The sequence below is a fragment of the Harpia harpyja genome, chromosome Z (genome assembly GCF_026419915.1).
Source record: "Harpia harpyja isolate bHarHar1 chromosome Z, bHarHar1 primary haplotype, whole genome shotgun sequence".
NCBI classification, from domain to species: Eukaryota; Metazoa; Chordata; class Aves; order Accipitriformes; family Accipitridae; genus Harpia; species Harpia harpyja.
In genome coordinates this window covers 21,519,802-21,544,327 of record NC_068969.1, presented here as the reverse complement: position 1 = coordinate 21,544,327, position 24,526 = coordinate 21,519,802, and the positions used below count along the sequence as shown (strand labels likewise).

The 24,526-nt window shown below is 41.5% G+C and overlaps 1 protein-coding gene across 9 annotated transcripts in view; it reads right to left on the bottom strand.

Annotated features, from left to right (window-relative positions):
* Positions 1-24,526, bottom strand: part of CHL1 (cell adhesion molecule L1 like) — a 142,638-nt gene that overhangs the window by 21,827 nt on the left and 96,285 nt on the right. For 8 of the 9 annotated variants that reach the window (XM_052777538.1, XM_052777537.1, XM_052777536.1 and 5 more), the window contains 12 exons: positions 23,239-23,286; positions 21,183-21,303; positions 18,141-18,325; positions 11,701-11,832; positions 10,915-11,052; positions 10,122-10,233; positions 9,253-9,419; positions 7,594-7,759; positions 6,307-6,431; positions 3,515-3,616; positions 3,108-3,305; positions 2,177-2,247 (listed from right to left, as the gene is read on the bottom strand). In XM_052777538.1, the coding sequence (XP_052633498.1) occupies positions 2,177-2,247; positions 3,108-3,305; positions 3,515-3,616; positions 6,307-6,431; positions 7,594-7,759; positions 9,253-9,419; positions 10,122-10,233; positions 10,915-11,052; positions 11,701-11,832; positions 18,141-18,325; positions 21,183-21,303; positions 23,239-23,286 (1,565 nt within the window). The remainder of the gene's footprint in view (positions 1-2,176; positions 2,248-3,107; positions 3,306-3,514; positions 3,617-6,306; positions 6,432-7,593; positions 7,760-9,252; positions 9,420-10,121; positions 10,234-10,914; positions 11,053-11,700; positions 11,833-18,140; positions 18,326-21,182; positions 21,304-23,238; positions 23,287-24,526) is intronic. The other variant, XM_052777542.1, reaches the window with a different exon arrangement.

Genomic DNA, 24,526 nt, shown 5'->3' with positions numbered 1-24,526 from the left:
TTTTGGCATAAGGCTTTGTGTGCTTTTTAGTACGGCTAAAATCTGCGTTTTACCTTAGAATTTTATGTAGCACAGCAAGTTGGGTCATTAAAATTTAGATTGGTGCTAAGTACACACCAAATGCTTGAAATTATGCCTGGACATTTAATGTGCAACTGCTGCGCTACTCTTTTTTTCTGATCAGCTAAAGAATTCATCACAACATGGTTCCCATCTAATTAACATTAATTTATAAAATATTAGAAGGCGTAAAGCAATGGCTTGTCATGAGACATTCTCCAGATGAGTTTATTTCTCTGAAAATGTACTTCTTAAATTAATAAAGTTAACTGGTTACCTATACTACTAAAAATGATGAAGGTTATTTCAGTCCACTGAGACAGCTGTGGGTATTTCCCACCACATAGCCTACCTTTCATAATATTTAAATTATATATTGTACATATTAAATATATAATAACTGATAGGTATCCAAACTGCACACAGAGGTCTGAAATGAAACAGCATCGACTTGCAAGTGCCAGCAGAAAGTGGTGCCCCATTGATGCCCCTCATGCACGGGGGGACCTAGGATTGGGGGATCTGCAAAAATTCCCACTTAGCTGCTCTGAGCGTATGAGGACCTTTGGGATGACTGCGGTGAAGGAGCTGGTAGACTGGACAGCTTTCTAACAGGCACTGCTGGGAGAATCACCTCCATGGCAAAGATCCTGGGGAACGGGATTTTCAAGAGAAGCTGAAGAAGTAAAAAATTCCTACTAAAAAATAAGTTCTCTTTTCGAGTTAAATTGCAGCACTGCTTGACTTATTTTGATCTCCCTTAATGCTGCAAATCCTTGGCTGAAAAGCTAGTTGCTAATGCTCATCTGGTCTCTTAATCCAAAGTAGGCAGATTAACATCATTTTGCAGCCTTTGTCTGCCAGAAATAGCATGTTCAGTGCCTAGCATTTCCTCTGAAAAGCATATAGGAAGCACCATAAATAAATGAATATCCTGTTTACGACATTTAAATGATTCAACAAGATTTAACAAAGCCTGTCCATCCCATTCTCTCCCTTCAGTCTCAGTTTTCACTTCTACTTTTGCCCTGTCTGAGCAGTGGATTACAGGCTTCCCGGTGAGGAGAAGTGCTCATTCTCTGTTCAACAAAGCATTGGTCATAGCAGTATTTCCCAGCCATGCTGGTTCCTACCACTCTGCATTTCTTCCGAGAGGCAGGATCGTCTTCCCTGACCCTGGGCTATGTCATACAGCAAAAATCCCCATTCAAGTCCAAGCCAATAGATCTAGAGGGCCATCTCCTTTTGGTGTAATTATAGCCTAAACCATGAATTCACGCTGGGGAAACATTTATTGTTCTTTGCTGCAAACAGCAGATTGAGAAGTAAATCTCATGTAAATTGTGTTTAATTCCAGCCACAAAAAAATTATGCTTCCTTCCACAGTTGCTGAAATTTGTGTTAAATGAAGGAATATATATCTCTCTCAGCTGTTGGTACAGAAGCTATAAGCTTAAAAGCCAGGGAATTTGAAGACTGGAAACCATCCTCAAGACTTTTACACAATTCCTTTGACACAAGTGCTTGGGAGCTTTATCTACACTCCTTTAGTTCTTGATGTAAAAATTCAAGCTCACGTTCTCTTGGCCAAGTGATTTGCGTCATTTTTAAACCTCCAGGCTGGAAGGGCAGAAGCTCTGCATAACCCATCCCCTCCCTGGAGCTGGCTGCTCCTCTGTGGAGCAGGGTAGGACCACAATTATTTTAAGCACTTTCTTGTATGCAAGATGCACAGCAGAAGAGCATACTCTGGGGAATTCTCACTATGCTTTTCAGGACTTTCATATTTCTTAATAACCCGCCAAGTTAGATGTAAAAAATTCACTTTTGAAACAAAAATGAAACTAAGAGAGGAGATCCAGAACGCATTTAAGTCAATAACAACTTTACCTTCGATTTCAGGAGCATCAAGGATCCTACCTATGGAATTTGCTAATATTTCCTAAAAAACGGGGGATAGGGGAAGGGGAGATAAAGTCAAGGGATCCATTATTTCTTTTTTAATGTTACTATATTAAAACAACATCCTGATAAATTCCATGCTGCTTTAGAAACCGCTGCTTGAAGGGAGAACCTGTTTCCGATATTGTAGCACTGGCAGACACGTTTGCCTTACCTCCCATTTCATCACCATTTCATTTGGTTCAGAAGCTTCAACTCGGATGTTTTCTGGGTTCTTGTCTGGAGCTGGAACCACACAGGTGATAAGGTTAGCTCACATATCCTGGGGTTTATTTGCATTTATTATTTAAATGCAAAAAAAAGATGCAAAAAACTTTTCTTATTTCTGTATTACTGAGAGTGAAAGACACCTAAACAAAAAACGTTCATGAGATTAATTACTTGGATCAGCAAAGCTGCTGTGACCAAAACACATTGTTTATGCAGTTTTGATTCCTAAGTGCCCTTGCTGGTTGGAGCCACCAGCTAACATGAAACTGTGACTTTTGGATTTCAAAGCACCAGATGTAGGGGGATTATGAGGAAGAGATTTCTCTCCCTATGGGGATAGTAAACAGAAGGTGTATCATTAGTGGGATGCACAGAGCTGAAAAGCTGAAGAAGGACCTGAAATTGAAGTAAAGGGGAAAAGGGGAAAAAACGAAAGAAAAATGCCAAGGAATGCAAATGCCGTGCTGAACAGTTGGCCTCTAAAATGACTTTCAGGGACACAACATTTTCTGTCACAGTGAGAAATGCACTGTGAATGGAGATTTTGGAGAAGCTTAGCGCTGCTGAAGGGCTCCCCATAAACCCTGATCTTCTCCAGCAACTGCTTGTCCACAAAGGACCGCAATGGGCTTTAAAGGTGCAAAATCGGCAGAGCTCTGGAAAGCGGTGTGTTAGACTTACCCTGGGAGGAGCCAGCCTGCTAACCACAGCAGCCTAGACCCCTTCCTTCGGCATCCCTGGGCTGCCGCTGAGCAGCGAAAGCAGCACAAGTCACCCTGATTTCTTCACACCCCTCAGAAGCACAGGAGGACACTGATATTCCCAGCAAAACACTAAAAATACGGATATTCAGAAAACTTGATGGCAGTGTTTACCAGCCGGAGGTGTCGCGTAGCGCAGCGATGGTTTGCTAGGCTGGCTCCTTCCGACAGCGTTCACAGATACGACACGAAACTGGTAATTCATATACGGGGCCAGTGACAAAAGGGCTGTGGTGTCATTCCCCGGAGTTCGGGTTAGCTCCTGCCACCTCCCTGGCTCCCACCTGTTCTCTTCAAACTCTATAATCGACTCTGGGGAGGAAAAGAAACAAAACAAAAGAAAAAAAGGCAGAACCTGTATAAACGGCTTTCCATCCAAGGATGGAAATGAACTTACAACAAATTAACTGTCATAGTAAAACCGATTAAGTATGGCTGTGAGCATGGTTTATTTCTTCTAACAGCCATGATGTGCCATAATGCTAAACAGTGCAAGATGATGCTGCTAAAATCCTTCATACCATTAATAGGGCTGTTATGATTGGCCCCAGCTTTCCAAGATAGTCGAACACTTCGGTTTTGATTTTCTGAGAGCTGAAGGTCTTCTGGAGGATCAGGAACATCTGAGAAATAATGAAGAAGTGTCAAGAGCACGGCAAGCTATTTCTGTTTGTCTTGGCATTTTCCAAAGGACTGGAACAGCAAGTTCAGTCAAGATGGTGGTAAAACATCTTTTGATTTCAAAATGGACAAAATTAGGAAAGTGGGAATTGCTTTTAAAGATCCTTTTCATTACAGAAAACCAGTCTGTAGCTTCTGGTCCTGTTTTCTCCCTTATAAGCACAATATCTCTTCTCAAGTTAATTTCCATCTACTCTCGTTACTGCGCTTCCAAAGATTTTTCTTTTCAAATCAACACTAAGATCTATTTAATCATTAATAGATATTGACACTGCTCTTAGCAGAAAGTTATATTAGCATCACTTGGATTTACTCTGGTGCAAACCAGAGCGGTAGAAGGTGACTCAGCTCTGACAGTTATCGAACTTGGCCTTTTAGAGTATGAGTGAAAGGATAACATTCATTATCCCAGCCATGGGGATCTATATTAAAAGGAAACAAGAAAATTAATTACCTGCCAGCTCAACTAATGCTGCCCAGAGAATACATCAGAGTCAGAGTTGGCGGTGGTTGGTATAACTGCACTGCACCTCCTGGGGACAAAAATGGGGCTATACGAGCCCCGAGCACGGGACTACCCTGTTGCTGTCAGAGCTCGCTTTTCAGGGATGTGGTCTTAACCGGTGCTGAGGTTACCAGCACCACCGAAATGGGCTGCTTCCCTTCACGGTCCTGGGAGATGGCAAGTGGGGGCACGCGTCTGCAGCCCGACCTGGTTTCTCAACAGCATCAGGGGCAGAAGAAGTGATCTGTGGCATGGCTCGGTTGCCAAATTGCCTGTAGTTGAATGAACACTTTCAAATTTAGCGGTTTCAGGCTGACAGATGCTTATCTTCCTTATGGCTTGCTTTCACAATTTGCAGTCTGATTGTACTGGATTAGTCTGGTAACTGAAATGTATAGGGCCTGATGTAAAAGAGTAATTTCTCACTGCAGGGGGCTGATGGTTACCCCTCATCCTTCCAAAGGCACACACACACACACCCTCCTCCCTAAACATGGAGCTGGCGTTTCAAAATCTAAAAAATATACAGATCAAGGAAATGAGATTGCACAACTTCGGGTCTTTGACCTCCTCCTGCCCCCGTGTCCCAACTACATTTTTGGCTGACAATGTCATTTCTTACAGGAAAAACAGCTACCTCAACCACCAAGTCTGCCTCTGTCATTGTGAAAGAAATTAATTGTGTCTGTACCGAATTTTTTAAATAACAATGTTGAGTTTTCTTGTATATCTCAGGTTACATCAAAAAGTTGAAAAGGTTATGCTTGGGTTTGGGGTTTTTGTTTTATGGGGTTTTTTATAATTAAGTATATTATATTAATTTAAAGATGGCAATGGTGTATCTCAAACACACTCATCCTTCTATCTGTTCATTAATCATAGAACAAATACTTAGAAGAATTCTAACGGAATATTTCTTTTGCTCTTAGTTACCATGTTCTGATGTCTCCATCTGTGCCATATTTAGTTCTTTAGTCATCTCACAAGTCTTTCATTGCAAAAGAAGCCTGAATTTTTCATTTGGAAAATAACGGATATTGTTAATCCACCAAGACCTTCCTTATATACAATAAACAAGGGGAAAGGAGCACAAGACTGTTTTTCCTCTTCTGCAAATCACCTTTTTAAAAGGGAATAAAGTGCTTCATGAAATTTTCATAAGTAATGTAACAAATAGCCTACAAACATTTTGAATTATACAGCACTAAACAACACGGTACCATAAATAATGTGCATAGCATTTTCTTAATTTACTATTTACTGAAAAATACCATTCATCTAAAGTGTGAAAACATCTTGAAGGTCAGATTGTCTTAGCTCATGTTGGAATCACTGCCAGAAATAAATAAAGATGTAAAACGAAGCAAAATTTAATGAAATTAAAATGATGCAAAACTGTCAGTAAAATAGCATCTTAGCTATTGGCTGACGCCCTTAGGTACATGTGCAAAGGACTGCACGTCACTCCACAAGTTCCTCCCCTTAATTTCAAGTGGTCTTTCAGGAAGGGAGCTGTAAGGATGCTCACATGAGGTCAAGCTTCCCACTCTGTGGGTCCAGGCTTTTCTCTGCTGTGAACTTGCTGTTTGCCACTGGACAATAATTCATGCTCAGGTTCACAGAGATAATTAATCCTTTGAGGTGCTTAACTTTCACTGATCGTCAGAGGACTTGGACATCTAAATACCGGCCTTATGTCTTTCTTCTTCAAAATATAGTCCAACTGGGTGGTAATTCATTGCAAATCTCTAGTAAAGTGGGGTGAAGGACTGACCAAGGACTTCAAAGCAGAAGCAGAGCCATTCTTAATATGCTATTACGCCTTCCAGCCTGGGCAATCTCCTACAGCCACTGTGGGTGACTCCTGAACTGAGAAAAAAGGTTGCCTCGTCTTAGGTATAACAAAGATTAAATATAAATGAAAAGTTTGCGTCAGCATCCCCATTCCAGGAGATACAAGGATAGCACAACTGAGGTTAACAAGTGAGAGGTACATTGCACGTCTATGAGATTGGGTTATTGAGGCTCTGTAACTGAATTGGGCAAAAGAAGCAAATAAGCAAAAGTGCTGCAGTGGCATTACGTACTGCATGGAGCTGTTTACACACCAGGAAAATATTCTCTTACCAAGAACAATTAACTGTGATTCAGCTGTGACACTGTCTAGAGAAGTGCTAGCCACACACGTGTAAACTCCTTGATCCGCCAGTGTCACGCTTGATATGAACAGTGTATCCCTGTCCAGAATTATCCTACGGGGCAAAAAAAGAGGTACATACAAATAAGGAAGAGAAAAATCTGTAAGATAAGCATATGACAGACAGACAGACACCGAAAAACTGTTCATAAAAAAACTTGGTAACAGGACATTTTGAATAACATAATTGCACGTTAGGCCTATTACTTTAAAACATAATTGTAGTTGTATTATACACTGCGCTGTAGACTATTATTTGTATTTTGCAGCAATTTAGCCTCCATGGCTGGAAGTTGGCATGTCTCTCTTGGTCTGAAAAGAGCCACATTGATATGCATCGGCTGAGTGTCTGGAACATAGGATTTTGGCACATGATTAATGAGGCAAATACATGGGCTTTGGGTCTGAATTTTTGAAAGGGTTGAGTAAAACGGAGCATTCCCAACCCACTTGTGTAATGTCCAATGCACCAGGGGAAGTTGCCATTAACCCAGGCACGTGGGCTCTGTTGCAGACATGGCATTTGCTTGGCGCTATCTCCCCACGCTACGTGCCCTCAGCAGGATCTTCAACCTCTCCAGCACTGCAGTGTTTGGGAAACCATCTTTCTTCTGTGGTAATTAATAAAGACATCTAATTGCCCTTCATATGGAATACAGGCTGAGCTCCATCCCCTCAAGGTCAATGGAAACACAAGAGTAAGGCAAAATTCAGCCTGCACTTGTAAGTCCTAAACTCACATGCAGGAAAAACTCATTGCTTTTAATGTGTATGATTTTAGGCAGAATCCCAGAGACCTGTTTTCCATTCACTTCAATGTTACAACATTACGAGGACTTTGCTTTGGCTGAACAGGTAGAAAACACAGGAAAATACTGGTTCCACCGAAGTGGAGAAACAAAACCTCAGTTGAGTGCACTGGGGCTAGGGTTGTATTTTGGGGTTAAACCAACGTTTATGCAATATTCTGCTGTGATGGTGAGAGAATTGATAAAATCCAAAATAATTTGCCAACCATGGCTCAGAACTCATACAGATGCACTTGTATTTATATGTGTATAAAATGCAGATCTATTCACTTATCACGTGAAGAATTCTTGCAGACATAAATTTGCATTTCAAGCTATTAAGTCTCATGTTTATTGAAACTCGTGTTCCAGCACCATACAGCATTATTCAGCTGAGATCAAGAAAACTCTTGTTCCTTCCCTGCTTACCTGCCATCTTCTGTGCTGTTGACTGGCAGCTCATCTCCATCTTTCCTCCAGGATAATTTAAAACTGTGTTTCAAGTGTGAATCATACTCAGACTGACATTTCAATAAAATTGAATGTGATTTCAACACTCGGGGGTTCTTCGGAGTAACAACAAGTTTTGTAGCATCTGATTGATCACAGAAAAACACTTTGATTAGGAGAGAGAGACTATTACATCAAATTTTCACCAAGGACTTCATACATAAAAATCAACCTTAGGAGCAATGATCATGTCTTTTTTGTTATATATACAAACATTTCAAGTGAAGGATAGTTGGTTTTGAAATAGATATTTGCTAGGATTTCATTTTCTATCTCAAAAAAATCTTTTTTAGTTCACTCCAAACCAAAGAGCTCCAGAAAAAAACCCACAAAAATGTCACAGGTGAAAATCCTTGTTAGCAGATTGTCATGAAATGGATGATAAAAAAAAGGCTTGAATATGATTTTTATGTCCAATTGCCATATGAAATAGGCTTTGGCAATGATCCAGGAAAAATTACAAGCTTATTAAAGTCAAGTGAGAAAAAATTATTGCAATCAAGTTTGTTCTTTTAATTGACTCTAATCTGAATGCAGAAACAGATGAATAAGTAAGAAGAAAGCACTTGGCTGAATTTATTTTTACAGTGAAATGTTGCTCTGTGAGAATTTCATTGTACATTCTCATGTTTATTATCACTGTAAAATTTACAAAGCAAAGGGAGTGGGTAGAAATAGAACACAAAAAGAGTGCGCTTTTTTCCTCAAGTTTGTCACAGCAAACCTGCATCTGAGAGTTCTGAGGACTTTGCTAATTGAGTATTTAAGGGTTTTTTTATTGGCAAGCCCTAAATCCTAAAGTAAATTTGTATGCAACCCACTAAATTTAACCTGTGTGATCAACAGAAGCGGTCCACTGCCATCACAGCCTCCAGGGGAAAACCCCTCCTGCTCAACCAACCACATAAATCCCTTAAAACAGAATTGGAGCACAAGATACGTATCTGAAATTTATAAGTAAACACATTTCAGTAATTTTTTTTTCCCTCTATTTACAAATATTTGTCAAGTTGATAATCAGGCAAAAGCCCAATGCAAAGCCCTTAAACCAGCTGCACCCCCTAACTCATCCTGCTGCAACGTGTTCACTATAGAAGTTAATTTAGTTTGGGATGTACCTTCTGATCACCAGATGGGCAGTAGCTTTAGAAAAGGAGGAAGCCCACAGCTGGGGGAGATGCAGGGACCCTGTCCGGCTCAGTGAGGACCCCACCAAGCCCACGAGCACAGCGAGGGCTCTGGGCTCCCCAGGGTCAGCCAAGAACCTGCTCTGAGTGTAACAGGGATGGTGGCAAGAAGGAGGGAAAATCCTTTTAATAACATTAACGGATCTGGGAAGTAAACTGCAAGTTTTTGGTGGCTTGTGCAGCTTCTGCAAAGGTCAAGAAGATATGAGGGTGGAGAAATCACACAGGAAAATGGAGACAATTTCAGGTCTTAGTATACAGAGGATTTACAGCCTCACACAATAAATCTGCATCTTGGACTAAATATTTACTAATTACTTATTTACTGAAAGTTTGTAAATAGAAAACCTTAGCAGATGTCAAAGGTCTTTCTGTTTAAGTGAGATACTACCTCTTATATCCAGATTAGCAGTGATGGCTCTTTTTCCAACAGAGTTTGCGGCCCAGCACGCGTACGATCCCGAGTCTTCTTTCTTTGTTTCTTTGATCTCTAGGGTGCCGTTCTTATTTAACTCATAGCGTAATGTTGAAAGTGGCTCTATGCTATCATCCTTAGTCCTAAAGATGATAACAATATTTATGGGTTATTTCTAGGGCTGCAGGAACTGTTATTTCGTGGTTAGCAGCTATTGCAGGGGACACAGGAATTTTGAGAGCTGGTCTCAGATCTGCCACTGAGAGACCAAGTCAAGATTAGCAAGGCACTTTACCCACGTGCAGGTAAATCATAAAGGGATATAAGCTTCCTGCAAACCAAAAACCACACTGACAGCGTCTAGCAAGGTCTTTAAACTAGTCTGGCTGAGTCTTTCATCTATAGCTGTCACCTGCAATTTTATTGCACCTGTCAAGTGCTCTGACAATCCTGTGATTTCCAACCGCATAGAACCATTTCCAGGTAAATATGCTCTGTAAGTCATCAGGTTTCCACCTCAATAATGTGTCCAAATTTAAAAAGTTGCCAACATTAAACTAAGGCCGATGAAGCTGTAGCAGGATTTGCCTATATACAGCACGGCTTGGTTTAATGAATATCCCAGCGCTTGTCTCACACTGCTGTTGAGGACTTTCATTAACCTTCTTTTATAAAGCAGTTCTTTGGGCTTCTTGAAAGTGAATTTAAACACAGAATACTTACATGTAGTTTTGTTACAAATTTCTAATTTTAACTCCACAGAAATAATAACTAGCACACTTTTCAGTGTTTGGGAGCCTGTATGAACTTGTCTCACATGAAAACATCAGTTCTCAGTGGCTTACCATCTAATATCTGCTGCAGGCGAGGCAAAGATTTCACAGTGCAGGAAGGCACTGTAACCCACAACTGTAGCATAGTTTTCACCATCTGAGGTCAGTATTAAGGGAGCAATATCTGCAGAAGAAGATGCAAAATAAGCAGCACTGCATTTCAGAACTGGCAATATAAATACTGTCGCCGTATCATCCCCTTTTCCAGCAAAGGCCAAAGGCTTAGCCACTTGATAGGAATTTCACTGCCTTTTGGAACCAGTTGCACTGAGGAACTGAGCTCTCGTAAGCTTCACTGACAAAGATAACGGTGGTTGACTGCTGGACATGTCAGAACATGTGTGCTCCAGGAGAGAAAACAGACCCGGTTCCGATTCATCTAGAGACCTCTTTTATTAAATAAATTCCCATGACTCCCTTTCTTCAAAGAACAGTCTGAGCATCACAACTGAAATTAAAGATTAACAATACACTTAATAATTCAAAAACAGAGTTGTGGTCAAAATTCAGCCCCCAGTGGTTTTAGTACACTTGAATTCAAAAGGTTTTGCGCCCAACCACAACCATGTTTTAAAAATAAAGGATATATCAAAGCTCATAAACATTTATGCTAAGCATATAACACAGCCCATGATAAGGCTCGTTACATTAGTTTGGACAACGTATTTCTTTAAAATCTGGGGCCAACGCAAAAGAAAATGACATGGTTACAATCCCCAAGCTGTTCTGAAGCATTCAGTCAGCAGAATGGGACACTTCAGTTCGACCTTCTCTTGTGAACGGGAAAGGCCAGGAGGGTACTCACTGAGGACGTTCACGTTGGCACTGGCAAGGATGGTGCCGTGCTTGTTGCTGGCCTCGCACTGGTACACAGCACTGTCCTGCAGCTGGAGGTTGGTGAGGCTGATCTCTCTGGCAGAGATTCTCCCTCTGAAGTTCCTACCTGGAAAGACCCAAACTATATCAGAAGATGGAGAAAACACTGCGACTGCGGAGTTTACAGTCTCTCCTCACTGCTGGAAAGTCAAAGGCAAAGCACGTCTTCAGGATCAAACCAGGACCTTGCTCAACAGCTGGAGAGCAAGTTGCAGAGCACTGCCTTTGCCAGCAGTCCCGTGGCCTAAAGAAAGTGCTCTACAGCACCAATTTGCGGTAAAATCCCCACACAGACTTTTAAAAATGGTAGTAATAATACTGCTACGCCAAAGAGCAGGGCTCCCCAGGGCTCCCCAGCCCCACAGTCGCTTGTGCTTATTCAGAAGCACAAAGAAAGACCAGGAGCCCTCAATGAACGTAAGCTATGCCAGATCCCCAAAAGATGGGAGCGTTACAGGGTGAGGCAGAGGCAGTAACCCATGGGTAGCACCACTCCAACACTGTACAGCTTTCACCCCTACTCTTTTCAAGATCCCATTCAAACATTTGGAAAATTAGCTTTATTAAGTAAATAAATATTAATTCATGTCTAAATAGATGTCAAACCAGACGTCATTCAGCGCATTAGGATTTGCGCATCCCCTCTAACTGGGTGCTACACAGGCACATCCCACCCTGCCACCACCTAAAGGAGGACGCTGGACCTTGCACTTACTATCGATGGGCTTCCCATTAAGTTTCCACTGAATGGTTGGCTCTGGGTTGCCAATAGCTTCGCACAGCAGCACCAGGTTTGTTCCTACGCTGTAAACTCCACCTTCGGGCTCCTTTATCCACCGAGGAGGCTCTGTAAAGAAGGGACATAGCGGGTATCAGGTGCCACAGCGAGACAGGTCTAACTCTGCTATTGCTAGGGTCCTCCAGGAGATGGCAAACCCTGCCAACAGTTCCCAGGCAGCTCCTAGCAGCCTATTGCGCAGCTGTATTGTATTTCTTGCAAACCGATGTTACAAAAGGTAAAATTAGCATCAGCACACATCAATTTCTGTCCTTCAGACTCTGTGAAATGTGAGTGTCAGGGAGAGAGTGTAGGAAAGGGGCGGTGTTTATCCAAGTGGAAAACAAATGTAAATGGGAGGTGAGAGGCTGGGGAAGGAGGTAAACCTGAACGGGTCAGCATTTTCCCAAGGACCCTCAGACATGAGATTGTGGTCTGTGAAATGAAGTGAGACTATTTCAGCAACTCAAACAAGATGCAGATATCCATCCAGCTCAAATCCCCCTCACTAGGCGCAAGCAAGAGGCTTCCACCCGCTCGCCCAGGAGCAGGTGGAGGGCAAAGCTCAGCGGTGCGGGAGCGGTGCGGAGCTCCACGACAGCATGCAGCACCTCCATCTGCTCACCTACGCGGACTGGGGAAATGCATGGTGGTCTTCGATATACTGGTTTTCCACCATGTATTCAGATGAGAGGCTTGTCCTTAAGGTGTTTCAGAATGATGAACCGTTCACCACTGGGGATGAGAGAACCACCATCCTGAGGAGTGGTCCAGAAAGATTGCCCACAGGGTGGTGGTAGAGGAGCAGCAGTGTGCTGCTGCATTCCCTGGGCTCTCCTCTGTCCCAGCACTGCCAGCTAAACTGGGGTAGCTCTGGGGAGCTGCTCTGCCCTATGTCCCGAGGTGCAATGCTTATTTTGATCTCTGCTGTTGAGAGCACAAGGGCTTCCTTCAGAAGTAAACAGGTTGCTAAATCTGTTACCAACAGTTTTATCTGAGCTGCTTCCTGTTCCTTCTTTGATTTCTGCTTTTGAATTCTCTTTTTTTTTTTTTTTTTTTGCATCTTACTATACGTTTCTTTCTCTGCAGACCAGCCCCTGGGCATCAGGTACCCAAACCTCGTTGGAAAAACACAACCATAAGGGAGGGAGGGGAACCGAGGGGGTGGAGGGAGAAGCATTAATCTGATGAATGCTTTGTTCTCTACAGACTGAATGCAGATCCCTGAGCCTGCCTACCCTTCAGTGGGCAGCCTCAACCCAAAACACAGCCTTGAATTCATCATTATCTCTCCCTGGGAAGCAACAAACTTCCAAATTTTAATTCCAGACCTGATATTACCTCTTCTGCATGTGCTGGGCAGGTCACTGGGCCGCTTTCCCTATTTGAAAAAGATGAGCTAATGTATGGGAAACATGAGGATTCATTAGTTAATGCTTATAAAGCGCTTTGAAGATTAAAAGAGCTGTTGCCTGGTAATACATCTCCAGATGTTATCAGTGTGATACACTAAAAACAAAGCGTCATTGCTCATATTCACACAGATATATTAAAAAAACACCCCTGAAGTGTGATACCCAAGAGCTTCTACACACATTCCACCATTTCCACAGTAGAGCGCCCATGAAGAGACACTGTTAAGCAACAGCTAAAGACTGAAGTAAAATACAAGACACCGAAGCTTGTCTAAAATTATAACATCTTTGCATTTCCTTCACACAGCACAGATTTCTTCTACTGCCTTCCTCATGCAACACCGGTTGTCCTCCCATAATGCAATGTGTGACGTGACCATACTTGTTACACTTCCTTGTATTTGACCCCAGGAAAAAAACTCTGTAAGCAGCAGAACGTTTTGGTTTTGCAGTTGTTTATCCTTCCCTCTCTCTCATATACATTATGCTTTCACCAGGAAAAGACAGGTCAAAGACATGGAGGTGTAAAGGTTTGTAACAGCTCTGATGATTTTTTTTTTCCCCACTAGGTCTGCCACAAACACAGTGCTTGAGACAGGGTATTTCCTTGGTTTGGAGGAGGTGAGACACCAAGCACAGACTGAATGCAAACCACCTGACGGATCCTTTCCTATTTTCACCTGTGCATAGACTCTGGAAGTGAGCTGCAGATATATTATGCCACAGCTTTCCTTTCTCAGCATGGGAATTGCTGTGGTTGCCCCAAGAAAGTGATGCAGCTGCGAAGCCATAGGCAATGAGATTTTGTCAAGTATGAAATGTAATTTCACAGAAAGGCTGAAGAACCTCTTTTCTGTGTGGCAGATATGTTATTCTACTCGTAAGTATACAAAGTATAAGAATAACAAAATATACATGTATTTTTTAGCAACTACAAAAACTAGTGGTTGGACAGTCAAACAGTTAATCTGCATAAGCAATATGGTATGGCAAATACTTCACTGCATAATATATTCTTCTTGGTAAGAGTTATAAACGTGGGGCTCCTGATCAAGAGATTTATATGTATAAAATGACATACAATGACAGGTCCAAAAATAGAAGGGATCTAAAATGGGCATCTAGTCCATCCTTCTGCAGCAAAGCAAGACCATCCACACCTAAACCACCCCCAACTGATCCAAACCTTCACAGCTTCCCATGCTGTCCAGAACTAGAACAAATCTTTAATGTCTAACCAACTTCTGCCATGCTGCAATTTAAGTCTATTGTATCTTGCATTGTCCCCAGGGAACAAGGAGAGCAATTTGTGAAGAAACTTTGGTGCATCTAAAGGCTGCTATGCGTTCCTCAGATTTATTCTTTCCTAAATTAAACATATCTATCATTTTTTTCTCAAATGCATGTTTTTGAGCTCTGTGACTGTCCTTGCCGCTGTCTCCTGAACTGTTTTGAGTCAACTCCAGCCTTGATGAAGTGCTCAATGTAAAACTGGTTGCACTATGTGAGACCTTATCAGTTCTCAGTAGTCTCTCTTACAACAACACTTTTCTTTATACTTTCCAGGATGACTTTTGTTTTTCTGCAAGACTAATATTTCCAAGTTGTGTTCAGCTTGCGATCCAGTATATCCTCCAGACTAGTCTAACCAGACATTTTCCATCCTGTGCTTATGAAGCCAATTAGCGCTGCCTGATCAGAATTGCTTTGCACTTGTGCTTACTGAAGCCCATCCTTTTTATTCCAGACCATTTTCCCAATTTGTCAAGATCATTTCAAGTTCTCCTCACGTCTTCCCAAGGGCTGGCAATCCATCCCACTTTTGGGGGTATCGTCTGCAGCTTCAGATGCAGTTACTACCTTGGGGTCTGCATCCCTGTTGAAGCAGCTTTCCAGTGAAGCACAGAACTACAGTTTGAGCCTGATTAAAACAACCAGCCATGGTTCTGCCTCACATTAGTTTCATCTATTTTATTTTTCTCTAGCTGAGTAATGAAATTATTACAAGACATAACTGCAAAGGCCCTTAGCTATTATATCATTACTATAATTAATCATTATATTGTAATAATTATTTCTATTAAACACAGCCTAAGAGCCTCAGTCAAGATCAAGGTACCACTAGATCAGGCACTGTGATAGTGACAAGATTTTGAGGTTATATGTACATTTTATATTGGGCTTGGCAGGTTATATACAATAACCAAATAAACAAACATTTGAAGTCAAGACAATTTGTGAGCTTGCTTTGCTTGCTTTTTTTTTTTTTTTTTAATAATTCTTTCTCATTCTAAGAACAGTGGGGGTTTTGTGCCTGTTCCAAAGTTCCAGGCTACATCTTTCCTAACAAAAAGAGATTAAAATGCTCAAACAGTCAAGCAATTTGCTAGCTGAATATTTTCATATGCTTGGTAATAATTGCCTGAATGTTTGCCCTCAGACTGCTGTAGGATTAGTAAGCGGGCTGCATGCAAATATCATTAATTAAAGACTGTTATTTAGAAGGCTGGGGTATTTGTTTGAGATCCTCAAATACTGGAAAGAAGAACAGAACATGTGACATAGTGCAGAAATGATAGCAAAATCCTGATTTACACACCAGCACTAGACTGAGAAGGGTTGGCGGTTAATAACTGAGATGATAATTTTTCTTCCATGTTTAATTCTCTTCTCCCTGCATGCATCCTTTGAGAAGAGCCTGTCAGGTGTGAGGAAGCCCTACGTCAGCACAACTTCCCTGAAACCAACTGAAATTAATGCTCACTTCCACCAACTCAAGATCTGCCCTTGAGTGTGCACACAAGAGTTGCTGCAAGAACGATGAACGTGCCCATCTCTGATTAATGGTAGTGACATTTTCTGGTTAGAAATTCTAGAAGACAACAGTGTTCGGGCTCAATTTTACCTTGATACCCTGCATATGAGGTGACTCCTAATAGGAGGAATTCCTGCTAGTGACAGCAGCCAACATTAGTTACACATATGGAAAATGAACTTAATAGCAACTGCAAAAGCATTTTTTACATTGCAACGGCTAGAGTGAGATTATTTCCTTCTTTTCTTTTTTTTTTTTTTTTTTTAAGTACTTTTTTGTTAATAAGCAGGAACAACAATTTGCCTGGAAGCTTCTCCCCCTCTAGAGACTGGAGAAGGTGGTCAATATTCTGAACTGCTTAATTAATGTTATTTCCCTGGTATTTTGGTTTTTGCAGCTCCTGCAATTTCTTTGAAGGATTCAATTTTTACAGCCGAGAAAATCATAGCCAGATTGTTAAAATATTCAGCTACAGCAGAGATGCTCCAAACCATCTGGAATGATTTCTAGGAGTCAGCACTTCCCCTCCATCGCAGCTGAAAACTTGCCATGTCCTGGTATCCCCCTCTGCTACACTTCCAGGAAAGGAGACTGTAACACACAAGGTTGTGTCAAGTGAATGGGAATGATTCATCACATACTGGGAGAAAAGGCTTTTCCTCAGCTGACGAGTAAATACAGAGCAGGTAGCTGAAAGTGCCTTTCCTCCCGTCAGGACTCCTCGTGACCATGGAGTGAGAAGAAGCACAGATTAAAATGAAGCTGTTGGCAGACCCCGACAGTTTAATACTGTCTGTGGTTTTTTTTTTATTTTTTTTAACTCTGCAGAGCAGAGGCTGGAGCATTTTTCTTCAGTAAAGAGAAAACGTTTTCAGCAAGGTTTTCAGCTGTGCTTCAGGATTCTCATTTTGTAGCTATTTATGGGCAGCGTTGCTGAAAGAGTTGCAGTGGCAGTGATACTTCTGCAGGGCTCGCTTGTCTGTTAAGTCTCATTGGAGCTCTGCTTTGCTCCTGGAAAAGAGCATCTGCACCTGCCTCACGTGAAGGGCTCACGCCTTCAGGGTTTGGGGAGTAGAAGAAGGGAGAAAGGAGGATGGAGGGAGAGCAGGCGCCGTGTGCCTCTGTCTGCACTCTGCAAGATGCCTGTTATGAAGGTCTCTTGGCTGGCTTCATTAATCTGCCTTCTTCTAGCAGCAACATAAATAAATGACAACCAAACGGATGCACAAACATACCAGGTTCTCTGTTTTGCTAGCCTAGCACAAGCAGCCAGCACTCACCCAGTTCAGCCACCAGACCTGTGTATATGCTCGTGCGCAGTGATGCACCACCCTATGCACAGAGTATGATATACATGCGTGTAACCCTAAGACTATTTATGAATTGCTGCTAATATATTGGTCATCCTTCCAAGCACGCAGGCTAGGGTGAGAACGGGCCTTGGATACTCAGTGGGATGACAAAAAGGGTCATATTTCTATTTTTTTTAACTGTTAAAAATCAGTAGAAAGTCTTTTTTTTACTTTGTTTCGTAAGTTTTTATGATATTTTTTGGGGGGCTATAGAAACCACTCTTAGCTCAGGTCGTCCCCATATAGAAATGACAGCAAGGGAGCACGTGAAGGAGGAGAAGAGAGGGGTGGTACCATGTTTGGTCACTGCATTTATCAATCCTCCCTAGGCATTCACTTTTGGCGGAAGCCAAAGAAAGGAAATTGAGCTAAATGTACCTCTGATCTGGCCCAGCATAGCCTTTTTCACATTCTTTAAGAGCAAGTAGAATAATTAGATCTTTTGGTCTGACATTCAGATTAATACAAGACATTTCATCAATATCTCTGCTTGACTAGCATCTTTAGAGTGTTGGATCTGCTCACATATTTGTACTCCTGTTCACCACTTTGTAGAGCCTTCATGGTTCAGGAAAAAAAATGCATTATATCTTTTTTTTGTTTGTGTTTTTTTAAAAAGGTGCTACTTTCTGCAAGCTTCCCAAAACTGTAAGGCGGGTCCTTTATGCTAATAAACTGATAGAGTTGGTTGAATTTATGCATTACACTGAGCGATATTAGCAGAGGTCCTTATTCACTTCCCTTTGACCACCTCTCTGTTCAAAATCAATAAGCTTAGTAAAGTGTACTCAGCACCTTCCACGTGAACGTGGAACTCGTGCTTCGCTCTCCCCATGGGGTTGCTTGCCGTGCACTGGTATGTTCCTTCATCGGCTGCAGTCACTTGGTCTATCTTCAATATCTTCCCAAAATTTTCTGTTTCTGGTTCATCCTTGGGTAAGTTTCCAGTGACCTTGACCCAGCTTAGGTGAGGAGTTGGGCTAAAAGCAAAGAAAAAAAAGAAAGATTTTGAGTTGAATACTAAGCTGCTGTAATGCTTTGTGTGTGCAAAGCTGCTGGACTCCATGCATACGGTTTGCAAGGTGAAGTTTTTAGAGTCTTTTGAGCCCTTTTAAAACTCTGGGGCTATACTAGGAGTTATACTATAGACTACAACTAGTCCATACTGCTTCTTAATTTGAAGGGCCCCTAAGAATAGGTTCTTCACAGCCAACACCAGGCCACGGCATGAGGCTGCGTTCCTTGCACGCGTATTGGCAAGGACTGCGGGAGAAGGAACGGAGCTCATTTCATCCTACTCCAAAAGGGCACTTGAGGACAGACAAGGAGGTAAAGACTTCATTACGGTGACTTCACTCAGTGCCCTGCCTGGTTAGAAAGGTGGCCAACCACTGGAGATGGCTGAAAATGCTCTTTACGTTTTTAGAAAGCAAATGGCAGTGACACAGAAATCCAGGACAGACTGTTGTCTGTTGTCTGCACATTCCCAGCTGGGCTTCGCGACCCCGACACCGTACACAACGTACATACACAGTGTCATATCTGATTACTCTTGTGTCCATCTGTTATTGTGGCAAAATGCCCGGGCACAAGCTACTCAAAGCCCCAGGTACCAAGAAATTACGGTTTTCCACGAGCAGTGAGCACAACCGTGCAAATATCCTATTATTTCCTGCCAGAGTCCTTGTCCTGCTCCTGTACCAAAGTCAGGCTCTGCATTGCCTTGGTGTTGTATTGAGGCAATGCCCTCCTGACACTGTCATTACTCAGAGTATAAGTCTTCAAAAATGACAGATTGCAAATGTACTTATTTCCTTATTTTGCAGTTGGCTGCCCCTGATCTTAGTTACTTGAAATCTGGCTGAGTCTACCCGCTTCTGTGGTTTGTGGACATTTGGTGGGATGGATTGGCAGAGATATAGGCAAAGCTGATCATTTTTCTGCTGAAAATGGGAATTTTAGTAAATAAAAATATCATTTTATTTTGGTCTAAATGTTGCATTTTTGAAGGCTTTCAATTAAAAATATTTGTTTGGTGATCAGACAAAGAAGTACTTTGTCTTCCTTTGAGGGGAAAAAAAAAAAAAGGTTTTGTTCGAAAAATAATTTCAAAAAAAGTTTCCTGGAAAATATTTCTTTTCTTTACTTTTTTCCAGATAAACAGAAAGCCTTTTCTGGCTTTCTCTTCTTCTACATGATATTAATTCTTGCACATGAAAATTCAGATTTGTGTATTTCCAAGGTGATTTTCCTATTAAGTACCTTGAAAACACTAGAAACTCATAGTTGTGGACTTGTGGAGGTTTGTGGGCCTGCGAATTAGCTTGATGGGTAGTGAACTAGACAAGGAAGTGTTGCAACAGGGAACTAAAACTCACTGCAGATACTTGGAGTGAATCCAACAGAGACAAGTAATTCACCTTCTCTCAGAAATGGCAACCAACTGCAGAGGCATAATCTTGCCAGCTTAAATGAGCAATGCCCTTTCAAGCCCACATGGAAAAACAAAATACCCTAAACATGTTTGTTCAGGCAGATAAAGATCCTGATTTTGGAATTTTATAGAGGGAATATAATTGCACAGCCTTTAATATGAATTACCTATCTGCTAACCACAGTCTGTGTCCTCAGACCTGCAGCTCTACCATACCGCATGAGAAGATGATGATTTAAGCCTCCATTCAACAAAAAGCTCTATCACAAATAAACCAGAAGCAACTGTGCTTTCATTGTGGGTTTAGCGGTTGGAGACATTTTTGCTTTACCTTTTTCTCTGGTGGCACCTCTTCTGGGGCAGATTATTGCATCTACAAGCACACAGTAAACATTGGAAAAGCGGACTGAGGGCAAAGTGGAGCTGATGTCTGTCTGAGTTACTGCAGCAGGAACAAGGTCTGAGAGAGGTATTCACAGCTTCGTGAGGACTGCACTTAACGTTTATTTAGCCATTCCCTTTCCTTACTTACCCTTATTTTGTCCTGTGTTATTTATGATAAGGAACAAAACTGTCCTGCTTTCCCATCACATACCATCTACTTTAACCCTTCCCTATACTGTTACAGCGAACAACTCCTCATCGAGATACTCTGCCATGCTTAGTGCAGCCAGATCTACAACTAGAGCATAAGTAGTGCTCTAACATAAATGCTGATAGCAATAACAAGCTTGAGATATCTGTGCAGCACAAAGCACCAGAGGCATGCATAGGAATGGGCCCAAGCAGAAAACATGGGACTGGAACTAAATCTGAAGTTAGCCCATTACTGTTAGTTTTAGCAGGATCAAACCAATACAGCTGAGTCCAGTTCACTGTATTTTTACATAGTTGTGGAGTTTGTTTCTCAACATACTGTTGTCTGTGACCTGTGATTTGACACCTGGAAAAATGCTGAATAGTTTTTGAGCATTGAACCAAAACTGAATTGGCAAAACTAGAATAGAAACCTTATAGGTTGTGAGCCAAACCACAGAAGCTGAATTCCGATGTTATTTAGTTTCTCAACATCTCAAAAGTAGTACTACTGAAAAAAGTTCCATAATAGGGGTTTTTTTAACATAACAGTTAAAAAAAAAAATCAATACTTACCATGATATCATTTTAATTACTTGTTCATAAGCTATAGCAATAACAAATACATGAATGTTGCATGCTAGCTCTGTGCTGCTTTACAAGGAGTATGCATACTTCAGAAAAACTCGACATAGAGGTTCAATTTAAAACTGTATAGGCAAGTAGGTATTTTCATTTGTAGTTGTATAATTCTTAATATAGCTTTTTCTTTGCTCAATTCTATTTCAAAAGGTGATTAAGTTTGTGCAGTATTGTGCATTACTCACAGCCCTTCAGCAATACATTCGAGTAGCAGGACACCTCCCTTGATGACAGTGACTGATGAGCTACTGCCAGCAGATTCAGGAGGGATCAGCAGTTTGGGTTTTCTTTCCTTGATAAAATTCGCTAAAAAATAAAATAAAATAAAAGTTAGATATGAAATCTTAGAGCCTTTGCTTATCCTTCAATAATGCCACAAACATTACTTCTGTCAGAAGGTTTCGGACATCGATTTGTAAATTTTCTTTTTTATTTATATGGTTTGAGACTAATCCAGGACTCTCCTATTTCTCCTGATAACAGTCAGAAGATGCTACAGTAATAACAACAGGCAGCAGTACTAGTGAAGCCCCTTTTCCTACAGTTTCATGTCCTGCTTTCCAAGCACTGGCCCTTTCTCTCATACACCTCAGCCAGTCTTGGTCCACTCGTCTTCTCAATTGCTGACCTTCAGGTCTACACCATCTTTCTTAGCACCTTTCTTCTGCATTGACTCCATCATCTTTTAAATGTCAAATGAAAACCCATCTTTCCCGACCTGAATATCCTACAGAATGGTCCTTCTTGCTACAATTATTAAATCTACAGTAATGGAGATACAATTTGTAAGGAAGACTGTTAAAATAATAAAACAAGATTGACCTGGATTTGATTCCAATGGACCATTTGTTCCAGCCTGCCAAACAATGGTTTCATGATGAAATATGCATACAGTTAAATGGCTATCCAGTTATCACTATAATAACAATTAGCACAGTAATGAATAAGTCCCCAAATGGTACTAGTTCTTCAAAAATAGTCAGTTACGGATGATTTGGTAAAAGACCACATGTATCTCTCTGAACCATTTTCTAATTTTTTTTTCCTCCTCTTGCTTTGTATCTCTACAAATCTGTGTCACAAGTGCTCAGAGCTGCAGCAAAACACTTTGGTGCCTCTGGATACGCTTGCACATTTTCCATCTGCCCTCCACGTCCTGCTGCCAAAGGCAGACGGTCCCCCTTCCCAACCGGCGACAGGAGTTCAGACATCTCTCTGAGGGAAAAATCAGGTTTTCAGTGTCTGTCACTCTGTACAAGCCCTGCTTGTTCTGCTTACAAGCCTTAGCTTCCATAGGCCAAGGCTTGAGGACTGATCAGCGCTTTGAGTTATCCAGTCCCAAACGCTCGAGGAGAAACCCTTTTCAAAAACGTCAGTGCTTGTCCAGCAGAACAAGGTCTTTCAGGAGTTTCAAATTGGTCATTTCAAAAACCAGAGACTCTCAAAAGCAATTTAACCAAATAAATCAGAGTCAAGAGCTACACCCAAAACCCAAGACTCTCATTTTTACGTATTTTAAACAAAATTAACTGGGTGGAGAATTGCAAGAACAGCTACTGGCTGCCTTCTGACTTACCCACATTGCCTGCATAAATCTCAGCAGAATATTTTCAGGATACTGCTCCACAAAGAGGGGAACACAAAGCGAGGATAAGGGCTTCGTTGCAGTGCTTACCTGTGGCGAGTATCAGACAGGGCAATAGACGGCCAAAGAGAACCACCTCCCATCTACCACGAGGTACGGCTGTTAGGTGGGGACAGGTAACACATAGCACCTAAAGCTCTCTAAATCCACACCTTAAGCTCACCCTGGTGTAATGCAGCCCCAGTGCGACCCTTTAGACATGAATTCATGGTTTTAAACGGTGGGTATGTAACGCCAGCATCTTCTTAACTGCCAGAGGAAGATCTGGAGCATCCAGCTCTGGCTCCTGCTCTGAACCGATAACACAAGAAACCCAGGATGTCAGCCTCCTTACTTACATTCACATTATGAAACGTGAATGTTCTTTTCTCAAGTAAGAAAACTACCTCTTTGTTAAAAAGCCTTCAGATTTATGTCAAAAAGTACAAGATGAGCAAAGTGTACTCTATGGACCACTTAAATCCATCCCACTGCAATAAAAAGGCTTTTGTGATTTTTTAAATTTTTTTTTCTTTTTTCCTGAGCAGCAGCTCCCGTTTCATCTCAGCTGGTAGATTCTCAATTTAAAGGCTAAATAACAGATGCATTCAACTCACCCTTAGTAACCGCAGCGTTAGGTGAGCCTGAGTCATTAGCATGCTTAACTGAAATAAATAAAAGTGACAACCAAACACAAACATGCATAGTTGATATAGAATCAAAAGAAACAATAAATCAACCAAAACAAAAACATACCCCCCCCAATTTCTGCCATAAAAGAAAGAAACAAAGAAAAATGTAAAGCAAAGCAACAGATGAACAACAAATATCTGAAAATACAAAGAAAATTCTTCAAAGATATGTATTATTCTGCAACGTACTTTATGGGTGATATAATTATCATTTCATCCTAGCTACCTAGTAGAATAAAAAAATACTAACGCCTAAGTATCCACTATAAAGAAATTTTGTAAAATTTATCCAGTCTCTTTTTTCTTATTGCTTAACTTGTTTTCTATGTATTTTTTTTAATATTGCGCCTCAACAGGGACTGGGCACAGAGTGGAGTGGGCAGTCTCAAGCTGAGTTTACAAAACCCTTTAAGTATATGCCTCCCTTTTTTGCCTGCACCTGGTCTCGTGGCTTTGACGGCAAGGTGCACGTGCTGAAGTGTTTTGCTGGGCAACTGCCAGGGCTATCAGCAGCCCCACAGTCAAACCCCATCTCATTTTTCTGTAATCTGTGTGTGCACGTGTGTGGGAAAGGACCCCTTAGAAAAGCTACGGAGAGCAACATTTCATTTTGATATTTTTCTCACAATTATTATCCCAAGATATGGTTTAAGCAAGTATTAAGATATACAAAGCCACTATTAATCCTTTATCTTTTTATCCCAACAAGAAAACTCTCAAAATCATATATTAAATATTAGGCTTTCATTCACGAAGAAAAATCTCCTTGGCTTTCTGGGCTGCATAAGCCCAAAAGGTCAGAAGTATTAGTGAAACAGAAGACTGATATTAAGGGCACAGGCAGCCTCAGCAAGTGGTACAAGTGATACCAGAAACTATTACAGCCACAAGAGATTCAAGCAAAGTGGGATGGGTCTCCAGCTGGTATAAGCTGCCTTAGTTCCACCGGCTTTTCTCGGGCTTTGCTGATTTAATGCAGCTAAGAGCGTGCCCTAAAAGGCTGCTTTTTTTTTTTTTGGCTTGGATATTTGTATTCTTTTCCTGTGTTTCTAACACTCGTAGTTGTACACCCCATATATCCAGTGGCTTTATGCAGCTTGAATTAGCAGTTTGATAGGGCAGCAGGTAGGTGTACACCGAACAAATGCACGCGTCTGATGATGGGACGGCAAACCCCACATACCCCGGTGCGACTCAGGGGCAGGGGCAGCAC